The sequence below is a fragment of the Sminthopsis crassicaudata genome, chromosome 4, assembly GCF_048593235.1.
Source record: "Sminthopsis crassicaudata isolate SCR6 chromosome 4, ASM4859323v1, whole genome shotgun sequence".
Classification (NCBI taxonomy): Eukaryota; Metazoa; Chordata; class Mammalia; order Dasyuromorphia; family Dasyuridae; genus Sminthopsis; species Sminthopsis crassicaudata.
This window is the reverse complement of record NC_133620.1, coordinates 476192355-476204161: the sequence shown is the minus strand read 5'-3', so window position 1 is coordinate 476204161 and position 11807 is coordinate 476192355. Positions and strand designations below refer to the sequence as shown.

The 11807-nt window shown below is 48.0% G+C and overlaps 1 protein-coding gene across 1 annotated transcript in view; it reads right to left on the bottom strand.

Moving 5' to 3' along the window:
* The window catches only part of TRPM8 (transient receptor potential cation channel subfamily M member 8), a 43895-nt gene extending 40253 nt beyond the window's left edge, over positions 1 to 3642 (bottom strand). The window contains exons 1-2 of the mRNA XM_074265578.1: positions 3529 to 3642; positions 2239 to 2312 (exon numbers count right to left, since the gene is read on the bottom strand). Of these exons, the coding sequence (XP_074121679.1) occupies positions 2239 to 2312; positions 3529 to 3642 (188 nt within the window). The remainder of the gene's footprint in view (positions 1 to 2238; positions 2313 to 3528) is intronic.
* Between the last annotated feature and the right edge of the window lie 8165 nt (positions 3643 to 11807).

Sequence of the window (11807 nt, the reverse complement as noted above, 5' to 3'; positions counted from 1 at the left end):
AGGGAGATTTGAACCTGGAGACCAGCTCTCTGTGCTCCAAAATACATTGACTTCAGATTCCTGCGTCTGTAGCAGGATGAAATGGTAATGGCCCCAGGAATTCTGGTGGCTGTATCTGACAGGTGACAATCGCAAGTGCTCTTTGCTCAGAAGATGCCCATTATAGTTTCTCTGCAAACTGCCCAGATTTAGCTTAAATGACAGACAAGTTTCTCCCTCTCTCTTGAGGCCATTCTCCACGTGACTTTTCCACATCACGCTAATGGGGTCGGAGGAAGGTGCTCCTCTTGAAGTCCTCAAAGGGCCTGGAGAACTTCAAAGGAACTTTCCGGGTGGACTTTGTGAAGACACACTGGCTGCCCTTCCTCCCCCTCCTCCCCAAAGTTTTCCAGTGGTATGAAAGCTCATTTTAGCAAAAATGCTGTGAATCCTGGGTGCGAGAAGCCCCCAAAGCTGCCTTAGGGGGAATGGGAGATCAGTGGGCTTCCCTCCCGGAGCGCTTGGGCTGCTCTGTTGCCACAAGAATTAGAATGACAGAATCGCTAAACTGTAGAATTTCCGAGCGGAAAGGGGCCAGCCCGAGCCGCCTGCAGGATCCTCACAGGATAATCAGAAAATGTCCTAGACTCTTAAGCTCTCCAGAAAGGGGAAGCCCGAGGCTAATCTTCTACCTTTGAAGTGCTTGAAGGGAGCCCTCAGCACCCCCCCCCCGCCCCCACTCCACTTCTTCCAGGGGCTGAGCACAGCCAGTTCTTTCAGTTGACCCTTCTATGTCATGAACTTCATCCATTCTGTTTAATCTTCTCCAGCTTATCTAGTGAACTACAGTGCCCCTAACTATACGAAACCCTCCAACTGTGGCTAGACCAGGGCCGAGGCCAAGAGGACTATGGGGCCCCGGACCCAACTGCTCTGCTGCTAGGGTTCACCTTAGCTTTGGGGGCTGCCATGTGACCCTGATGACTCAATGAGCTTGAAGTCCGTCCAAATACTCCAGATTGTATTTTCTCAGATAAGGGGCTAGTTAGCAATCCCCTCCCACCCTGCACTTAGGAAGAAAGGGTAGGAGATCTTTGACCCCAAGTGCAAGACAAGTGCAACCCTAAGGGCACGATCCCTATTACATTTCATCATACATCCAACTTGTTCCTCCACCACTGTGCTTTCTTTTGAGATGCCATCCTCCTCCCAGGTACCCCCATTCACAGACAGCTCGGTCTTCCCTTTCCATAACCCTTATTTGTATTCAAACCTTTCTTTTGCATTATCCCTTTCCCGTGCCTAATCAGTGGCCAAACATTCCTGATCCTATTTGGGCTGTTGCTCTCAAATCCTTTCCCTTTTCCCTACTCACATATCTGGGATTCTAATTCCGGGTCTCTTATTGCCTCTTTGCAATAGCCTCCTTACTGGTCTCCCTGATTCCAGTGCCATCTTATCAATATTCACCCTCCTCACAGTTGCCAAAACAATCTTCCTAAAGCCCTTTTTTGACTGCGCTACTCTCTCACAACAGAACCTCCCTGGGCTCCCTATTGCCTTTAGGATAGAATACACACTTCTCAGCTTGGCATTGGCAGGGATGCCGTGAGCACAATGCAGACAAGACTGCAGTGCACTCCTCTCTGTATCTCGTTGACTCCTTTAAACATCAATCTAAATTTGTTCTGGGGTAAGAAGGACTGGATGATCTTTAAAGAGGAGATGATGTGATGGAACAGTCCGTCTGCATGGAGCTATCTCACAAAGCCCCGCTGGTTCTGGAGCATCGAGAAGTGATTCTTGAGTCCTTGTTGGGCCTGGTATGATGGATTGAGCCGTGGCTTTGGGGTTGGAAAACCTAAGCTCTGCGACTTATCTAGATGTCTGCATCTGTGAGCCAGCCACTGGAATCCAGGCTCCTCACTTGGAAAATGGGGGGATTGGATGGTGCCTTTATCATAGCGTTTATGAGACTTAAATGCTCAGGGGATTGAACTGGACTGGATGAGCTCTCCGGAGTCCTATTCTTGGATACATAGTAGGTGACTAATAAAGAGTGGCTGAATGTATGGATCCTTCGTGGGATTTTTTCTTCCTACACCTTCTCTGTGAATTACTAGTCAGGTTTCAAGTAAGGTCTAGCACGAAGCTAATACAATTCATGTACCAGTTGCTCAACATGCTTGTTGAATAGAATTCAACAGATTTTTTTAAAAATCCAGAACCATACCCACAAGAGAAGCAAAAGTGGCTTACGTGGCCCTGGGATCTTTGGTGAAAAAGACACACTCCCTTTTCTTAAAATTTTCCTGAATGAAATTCAGCAAATCCTTAGGACAAAAAGAACAAAATGTTAGAAAATGACCTAAAAACAATAATCATTTCTATTTTTCTCTTTCAGATGAAAAAGTCCTCCGCCCCAAAGATCAGTGAAAGAATTACAATAATGGATGATAAGTATTTAGAGTCTTCTAGGGCAGAAAAGGTAATATACAAATCCCAATGATAATTTTCCAAGTTGTAATTCTTCCAAGAGAATTGGGTAGTTGGGTGTAATAAAGAGCCAGCCTTGGAAGCAGAGGCTCTTGGATCTGACATCTGACATCTGACAGTCCTGTCTCTGACTTTTTTGGCTGTTGGTGAGCCCCTCAGTGCCTAAGGCAGTGCACTGAGACCTCTAGTTATTAAAATCACCAGGTTGGTGATTGTTCTTATCTAGAGCTGGGAGAGACCTTAGGTTCATCTTGTCCAACAGCCTCAGTTTACAAATTAAAGTCTTGAATCAGCAAATCTAGATTAAAAAACAAAACAAGCACAACTGTATCGGGTTATTTCCTAAGCAGGATCTTGGGCAAATTTCTTTAATATGGAAGTAAGAAACTTTGAAGAAAAAGCTAGAGGTCTAAAAAACAGGCACTGGGTGAGCCTTTTGACAGTATTGTGCACTCCTGGGTACAGAATATTTGCAAACCTGGGCTGCCTTGCCTTTCTTGGATTTTTTTTTAATTCCACTGATAAATTTCATCCCAACTTGACCAAAAGAAAGAGAGCTCCCCAGAATCAGCTGCGACTTTGCCCCAAGGTGCCAGAATTTAACAAACGCTGACAAAAGTTGCTTCTCTTTAGCTGGGTGTAGCAGCCCAGGTCAAAGTTAACGATGTAATCTTGAAGGAGGCGTTTTCTTGGCCCTCCTTGTGCCCTCAGCAGCACCCTCACGGTGCCCTTGCTCTCTTCCCTACCCTTGGACGAAGTTTATGCAAGTTCACTCGCCCTGGGGTGACCCCTGCTCACTATGGCTCTTTCCATCCGCAATACTTCTCTATATTGGAGAAGTGTCAATAACTATGGGTGGGGTGAGGGGGAGGAGAAAAGACCCGGCCTTTCTACACCTTCAAACAACCTGCTGGTTTTTTCTGGCCATGGTGACACATAAGCATGAGCAGAACATGGGTATGAATGAAATGGAACGGAAATAGAAGAGAAGGAACAGAAAAGGCCGGAAGCCAAGAATTCTCCTGAGTTAGCTGACAAGTCCCAGCTACTCACGCTCTCGCTGTACGACAGGTCGGTGCTCCTGGATATGCTGGAGTAGAGCGTGCGCACGCTCTCCATGGTGCCATTTCTTCGGTTCCTCATGGAATTCCCCGTGGGCCAGTGCATCTGGCGGGAAAGAGGTGGGAAATGGCTTAAAGGCGGCAGTGGCCTCTGGAGTATGCCAGACTTTCTCTTGGTCTGGGACAGCAACTTGTTGGGGATTTGGAGCCTCAGAGATAACCTGGAGCCTCAGGGATAGCCTGGAGCCTCAGAGATAACCTGGAGCCTCAGAGATAGTCCAGAGCCTCAGAGATAACCTGGAGCCTCAGAGATAGTCCAGAGCCTCAGAGATAACCTGGAGCCTCAGAGATAACCTGGAGCCTCAGAGATAGTCCAGAGCCTCAGAGATAGTCCAGAGCCTCAGAGATAACTTGGAGCCTCAGAGATAACCTGGAGCCTCAGAGATAGTCCAGAGCCTCAGAGATAGTCCAGAGCCTCAGGGATAACCTGGAGCCTCAGGGATAGCCTGGAGCCTCAGAGATAGTCCAGAGCCTCAGGATTAACCTGGAGCCTCAGAGATAACCTGGAGCCTCAGGGATAGCCTGGAGCCTCAGAGATAGTCCAGAGCCTCAGGATTAACCTAGAGCCTCAGAGATAACCTGGAGCCTCAGGGATAGCCTGGAGCCTCAGAGATAGTCCAGAGCCTCAGGATTAACCTGGAGCCTCAGAGATAACCTGGAGCCTCAGGGATAGCCTGGAGCCTCAGAGATAACCTGGAGCCTCAGAGATAACCTGGAGCCTCAGGGATGGCCTGGAGCCTCAGAGATAACCTGGAGCCTCAGGGATAGTCCAGAGCCTCAGAGATAATCTGAGCTTCAGGGATAGCCTGGAGCCTCAGAGATAACCTGGAGCCTCAGGGATAGCCTGGAGCCTCAGAGATAACCTGGAGCCTCAGGGATAGCCTGGAGCCTCAGGGATAGTCCAGAGCCTCAGAGATAATCTGAGCCTCAGGGATAGCCTGGAGCCTCAGAGATAACCTGGAGCCTCAGAGAGTATCCAGAGCCCCAGAGAGTACCCAGAGCATGGGAAGCTAAGCGCTTTTCCCGTGGACACCCTCTGGGCAGAAGCGGGCCTTCTTGCCCACAGGTTCAGGGTCTAGCCCCGATGCCTTATGGGCTCTCGCGTTTGCAGAAGAGGGGGCTTGATTCAGCAAAGGTGGACGGGCTTGGCGGAGCGGGGTTAGACTGTGGGGAAGCCGCGGGCTTGGGGCCTTCTGCACAGAGCCAACGTGGACTCTGCCGGCCTCTCCCGGAGTTTTCAGAGATCCGGGACCTAGACACTCTCTGCCTGGTTCTTGCCCCATTCTCCCTGACCCTGGGAGGGCCTGAAGCTATACTGTGCCCCGCTCCCTACCCGCCCCCTCCCCCCCCCCCCCAGCTAGGAAGCAGCTGCTGAAAGGACATCATGAGCCAGTCTCTGTTACCCTGTCCCGGCCATTGTGCGGAAAGTCGCTTGGAGAAGGGGCCGGCTTACTTTGTGTGGGTGCTTTGTGTTTAAGCATAGGGGTCCATACACAGTTGGCGTCATGTTTGACACCTTTCCATACCCCCCCCCATATCCAGTCAATGAATCCTGTCATTCCTCCTTGGCACCGCCTCCCAGCACACCCCCTTTTCTTCTCTGACAGTGTCCCCGGCTGGACTGCTGCAATATCCCCTGGGGAAGGGGAGGTCTGCCTGCCTGCAGTCTCTCTCCACTCCAGTGCCCCCAATTCAGCTACCAAAGTGATCACCCTCAATAAACTGCAGTGGCTCCCTATCACCTCCAGGAACTAATATAAATCTCGTGGTCCACCCTCCCTTTCTAGTCTCCTTATATTTCATCTCCTCCCACCTACTCATTGGCAACGACTTCCTTGTGGTTCCAGAAATAAGAAGCATCTTTTGGTTCTGGGCATCTTCTCTGGGGTCTGGCACATGATATAAATGTTTTTTCATTTCACTTAGGAGCCTGACTGGCTTTGTTTGTTGAGAGAATGGCTGGTTTCACAAGGTTAGCTCTCAGAAGGGATTAGACCTCCCTGTGCCTCAGTTTCCCTGTCTGTAAATGAGGCAGTTGGATTAGATGACCTTCAAGTCTCTTCCAGTTTCAGGCAGACAATCCTGCACGGCCCATCCCACAAGTCCCAGCGGCTTTGGAAAGAGACTCCCTGGGGGCAGAGACTTGGCAGTCTTAGCTCCATGGGGATAGGTTTGGCAAAAGGGAGGATGACTCTTGGCCACTGCCTGAAGTTTTGAGGCACTGGGAAATGGGCGGAGAGAAAGACAAAAAGCTGTTCTAGGAAACAGATGCTCTGACCTCGTGAAATAAGGGGGTGGAGTGGAGGCCTCGGAGGTCCCTTGAATCTCCGTGGTCCTCAAGTCCAATGCCCATCTCATTTACCCCTTAACTCAAAAGTGCCAGGCTCAGAATTCATCCAAGGTGACTTTGGGGCTTTAAGAGCACATTTCAGACCACACTTCCCACATGAAAATGGGCCAAATCGACAGATCCTCACAAAAGGAGGAAGAAATCCCCATTATTGGGGGATTCAGGAGAAAGGCAAGTGGAGAAGTTGTCCTTAGCGTCAAGATCTAAAAGGGGGGGAGGGACCTCAGAGGCCATCCAATCTAACTTCCTCATTTCACATAGGAGAAGACTGCCTTAGGGGGCAAAGGGACTCGGGTGTCAGGACCAGAGCAATAATTACTGCTAACACTTATATGACACTTCCTAAGTGCCAGACTCTGCTTATTATTCTTTTTTTTTTTTTTTTTTTTGAGTCTGGGGTTAAGTGACTCACCCAGGGTCCCACAGCTAGGAAGTGTTAAGCGTCTGAGATTAGATTTGAACTCGGGTCCTCCTGAATTCAAGGCTGGTGCTCTACCCACTGCGCCCCCTAGCTGCCCCCAGCTTATTATTTTACAAGGGTTATTTCATCTGCTCCCCACAACAATCCTGGGAAGAACATGATGCTATTATTCTTATTTTACAGTTAAAGAAACTGAGGCAGCGGCGAAGTGACTTGTCCAGAGTTACTTAGTGTCTGAAGCTAGATTTGAACTCAGGACTTCATGACTCCAGACCTGGAGTTCTAGCCACTCTGCCACCTGCGAGGTACCCTCAGAATCCTATTTCTAGAGCTGACAGGAAGTGGACGCTCTCTAATTTAACCCTCTCATTTTATAAATGAAGAAATGGAGAGAAGGAGAGATAAAGTGTCTTCCTCAAGGTCACACAGGGATTGAGAAGCGGCGTCAGGATTGGAACCCAGATTCTGTGTTTCTGGCACCCCGGGTTCTTTCCATCACACCAGAATGTTTTTTCTTAATTACCATCAGCAGCAGCAGCTTCTCGTCTCAGGAAAGCTGATGGCTTTTAAGGCCATCAGTAAAGTAGAAAACTTTGATCAGCGGAGCCCGTTCTGATCCACCACAGCCAGCAGCTGGGAGGAAAGTTTTCCCGGGAACGCTCAGCCTCCCCCTCACTCCCTGGAACACTTTGGCTCAGCCTCCCCGAGCTCTGTCTGAGGCAGGGAGCAGGCCCACAGCTGTCTAACCAGACTATCCGTGCTGAATTTCAATCCCAAAGAAACTCTTCTTTAGAGGGAGAAACAGAAAGCTATTTAGCAAGGAGATATGAAGGGACGGTAGCACCCACTTTCTGTCCTGTATCCGGATTTTTAACTCGCTTCCAGGAAATCAGTTCCCTCTGGAGAACTGTCAGGAGACAAGCTCCTGAGTTCTCCGTGGGAAGCCCAACACCCAGTCACGGAGAAGATGCTCGTCGGAGTTCTCTCCAGGGTAATGTGATTGCTGACAACTTCCCAGGAAAGACAATCGTTTCAACTCTAATGGATGGGGTAAGAAGCCATGGATTGTGGCTTATTCCTTAGTCTGATTGGCTTGTTGGCTTTTTCTTTTGGGAAAGAGAACTGTTGGGAGTCTTATAGCTGTAGGAAGACTTTGAGAACCTGGGGCCACCCTAAGATTTTTCATCTAGCATCATCACGGGAGGCCGTGGAAAGGCTCTTTCACATCCCTGGGCCCGCTTCCTCATCAGCTTAAATGGCCTCTTAGGTCCTTCCCGACTCTGGTTCTATGATCCAGCATTCATCAAAGCTCAAGAAACTTCAGAGGCTCCCTGTTACCCTCAGGATAAACTACCGGGTTCTGCTGGGCATTCAGGGCCCTCCACAACCTAACGCCATGCTATCCTTCCAGCACATGATTGCTCCTCACATATTTTGTATTTCAGACAAACTGGCCCACTTGGTGTTCTCCACGAGATGCTTTCCAGCTCCCACTTCTGAACAGATTGTGTGCCAAGCCTAGAATGTGCCTTTCTTCTCCCCTGCCTCTTGGAATCCCTTGAAGGAAGGCTCAGTTTAGCCTTTCCCAAATCCCAAATCTTGGGGCCTAAAAACACAGTGTATTTACTTAATCTATCCCTCCCACATTGGGGAGGGGGGCAGGGGTGAGTGCTCTGGTGCTCTGGAAAATCTGCGGAAAGTTTGGTGGCCTTCCCTTCGTACCGGACAAGCAGTCTGACTTTTTTTTCTTTTGTGGGATGCATTTCTGCATTCCTCAACTTCTTCTGTACCATCTGCTGGTCTTTGCATGATATCTGTGGCTTCTGCAAAACTTCCCCTAAATTCCCATTTAATTTCTTATGCTGATTCACAATATACTGAAACTGCAATAGGAAAAGTCATGCTGTAGAAGGGATAATTGGATACTTTTTCTTTATTTATCCTCATACTCTTTGCATTCTCCCAGTAAAATCTCTGTGAGGTCAGGGGTTACTGTCTCATTCTTTACCTTTGTATCCCAGATGTCTACTACTCTTTCAGGTATGTAGAAAGCACTAAATAAGTGCTTATTGCTACACATTGAACTGAGAAGCCATGTGGCACAGGGGTTGTTAGTATGCTGGACAAGTCAGAAGGACTTGTGTTCAAGTCTCACCTCGGAAGCTTAGTCATTGAGGGGCCATGATTGGTCATTTAACCCCTCTGAGCCTCAGTTTCCTTCTCTGTGAAAAGAGGGAACTGGACCAGATGACTATGAAAATTCTTTCTAGCTTTCAAGCTACGATCCTATGAATTGGACATGGTTTGTTTTTCCCACTTCAATGGGAAAAAGCATCAAAGTGCTACATCTACCAAACATAGGCACTGGAGATGGGACGTATGGCAGGACATGTGAATGTCCGCACGTGTCCTGCTGGACCCCTGAGTTGGGATCTTTGCTGTTTGAAGCTTTTTTGGGGGGGACATGGAATAAATGAGTCGCCTGCAGGAGAGATGAATTATTTCTCTTCCAGCAAGGTAGTTCCACGAGACTTTATAACAAGCTCTCTTCTTTATTAGAGTAGTAAGGTTGGCACTCACAGGGCTGGTTGGAGAGGGGATAATAGCCCATCCGTATTTGGAAGGAGCCCTGCCATTATCCTGATGGGGTGTCTAGGCTCCCCAAAGAGCAGCTCCAACCTCTGGGGAAACTACCCAACTTATCAACAGCAAGTGATTCAGGCTCTGCTTGCTCATCCATCGCCTGGGGAGTGACGGGAGTTCCTCTCTAGAATGTCTCCTATTTGGATGAGTCAGTTAGGGAGCAAGATCCTTTGAAACCTTTGACCAAGATGGTAAAGTCAGAGCTTGGAGAGGTGGGTCAGACATGAGATGGGAGGCTGGCTGGCACCTCTGGGCGCAGTTAGGGAAGAAGGTAACCCTCAAAGGTGGAAGATTCACTGGAGTCTCACTGTTGGGAGGGGTCTCGAAGACTGTCCACCTCATCCAACACAGGCTGGAGCAAAGACGGCCTCTTCGACACGCCAAGAGAATAGTCTTTGCTCAGCCCTCACCTGTCAGCGCTGTTTGTTCCATTTTTGGAGACTGCCGAGGAGGCTCTCGGGGGGCATAGAAAACAAGTAACTCTCTCCCCAATGATGATTCCCCAGAGCCCTCAATTTGGCTGATCCTTTGAAGCTGACCCTTTCCCCAAGCACCAGGGCAGGTGTCAGAATAGGACCTATTTAGGAAAATAATTCAAGGTAATAATTGTTTCAAAAAAAAATTTGGGGGGGGGGAAGTGTCTTTAACCTGAAGAGTTCAGAGAGACATGAGAAGACTTACATAAAAGCAGGCAAAGCAAAGTAAGTAGAACCAGGAAGCCCTTATACAACAATGGCTGCAACAATGTAAATAAAGCCAAGGAAACTGCTAATTATATTGAGTTAATTAGTCCCTCTCCCTCCTTCCTTTCATCTTTGCAGGGGAGGGCAAAGGAGAGGAGAGGGAAGACTGTGGATTGGGCACTAGGAGGCGCCACAGTGCACAGAGCCTTGGGCAGAATTTGAACTTGATTTCAGACCCTTATTATCTACAAGCCTCTTATCTGCTTCTGGCCTCCATCTCCTCATCTGTAAAGTGGGGAGAATAATAGCACCTACCTCCCCGGGGCTACTATGAAGGTCAAATGAGCTAAAGTGTGCAAAACACTCTGCAAACCTTAAAACGGGTGATAAATGCTAGTGATGATCATTATTTGGGGTTCCTCCTGCCAGGCTTGGTCAATGTTTTGGCCAATTTCCAGACTACTTTTGTCTTTTCTCCCTTTGTTTTTCTTTTTGCTTAAAAGAAATACCTCTCTGTGTAAAGGAGTGAGGAGGGATACATACAGAAAAAAAAGGTGATGTAAAAACATACCAATGAAAATGAAAATTTAGAAAAAAGATTATAATTTAAAAAACATAGACTCTTGAAGTTGGAAGGGACCCAACAGAACCCTGAATCCGGCCCTTCTACTTTCCAGAAGAGCAAACTTGCCTCAGGCAGGTTAATGACTTGTTCACAGACCCATGGCTAGTCAAGATTCTAACTTGGATCCCCTGAACCCAAACTACCTATTCTTCTCTCCCCTTCCCTGACCGCTATGCTTGGAAAGCTAGAATTCTGTCCCTCAGCATGGATGTTTCCTTTCTAAATACAGAGCTTATGAATCTCACAGACAGAAATGCAATTTTTAAGGAACCAGACAAGAGGATTAATATGGGACAGGAGGACTGGGGTGGTGGAGAGAAGATTTACTTCCTGTTTTACTTAGGAATGTTAACATCTAGAAAAGTGACCACGGGCACGGTTGAATGTAAAAAATTAAATGAGAACCAGCCGCTTAATTATTTATCCAAATCTCTAAAGTGCCATAGTGTTTCTGCCTGCCTTTTAAATAATACAGAAGAGGAGCCTGCTTGAGCAAGTGAGAGACTTGACTAGGCTGCACAACTTAATTACAAGCTCAATTTCCCATCTCCTCCTATCAGTTAATATTTTAAAGTTGCCGCTTCTTGGTCAATTTTACGCCATTTGATGAAAAGGCTGACCAAGCTTTGCACCTGCCTTGGATCCCCGAGAGCCTGTTAACCAACACTTGGTCCTTCTCGGCTCTCCAGCACCCTGGAGAGCTCCTCCGTCCTTGTCCCTCCAAAACAGCTGAGCCAAATCATCTCCCTTGCAGTCATAAAACTGTGATCGCCATGAATTTTTCAGCAGGGTAGGATTTATCACTGGGTTGAAAGCTTGAGTTTACATTTCAAAATTCTCTCCATGTAAAAATTGAGATGAGAAAGCCTTTCTAGAGTCTTCTATATCAGTGGTTTTCTGAGCGTGATTCAAAGCATCCTGGGGGGTCTCTGCAACTCTTACAGAGGCTCTATAAATTCAAAATTAGCTTTTATATCTACTATGGCAAATATGTAGAAATATAACCCAATAAACAAAACTCTCTGGACAGATCCTCAATCATCTTTAATAATATAAAGATACTGAGAACAAAAATCTGAGAACCACTGCTCTAGATGAGTCAAACCCAGCACCGAGGTAACTCTTCTTCCAGCCCCCACCTGATGTGCCCCTTCTCCAAGGCTGTGAATTTCCCCCAGAGCAGAGGCTGCCCGGGTGCAGGGGCAGCAGGAGCCCTGCTTACGGCCCTTGCCAGCCCTGTGAGGAATTCCTCAGTGAGGAGAGGAGCCCCAGACTCACCATGGCTGCTGATTTGCTGCAGAGCCTCCTCCTGGCCTCAGGGTTCCAGCTGAGCTCAAGACTTCTCAAGAGGAAGGTGCTGATATAGTTCAGAGCCCAGAGCTCCGCCTCCTTCTCTGTGAGATGCTCGCAAAGGGAGGACCACAAAGGTCAGGACACTGGAAGGAGGTTAGGGGGAAGCAGGAGCCACTTGGCATTTGCAGAGTGAGTG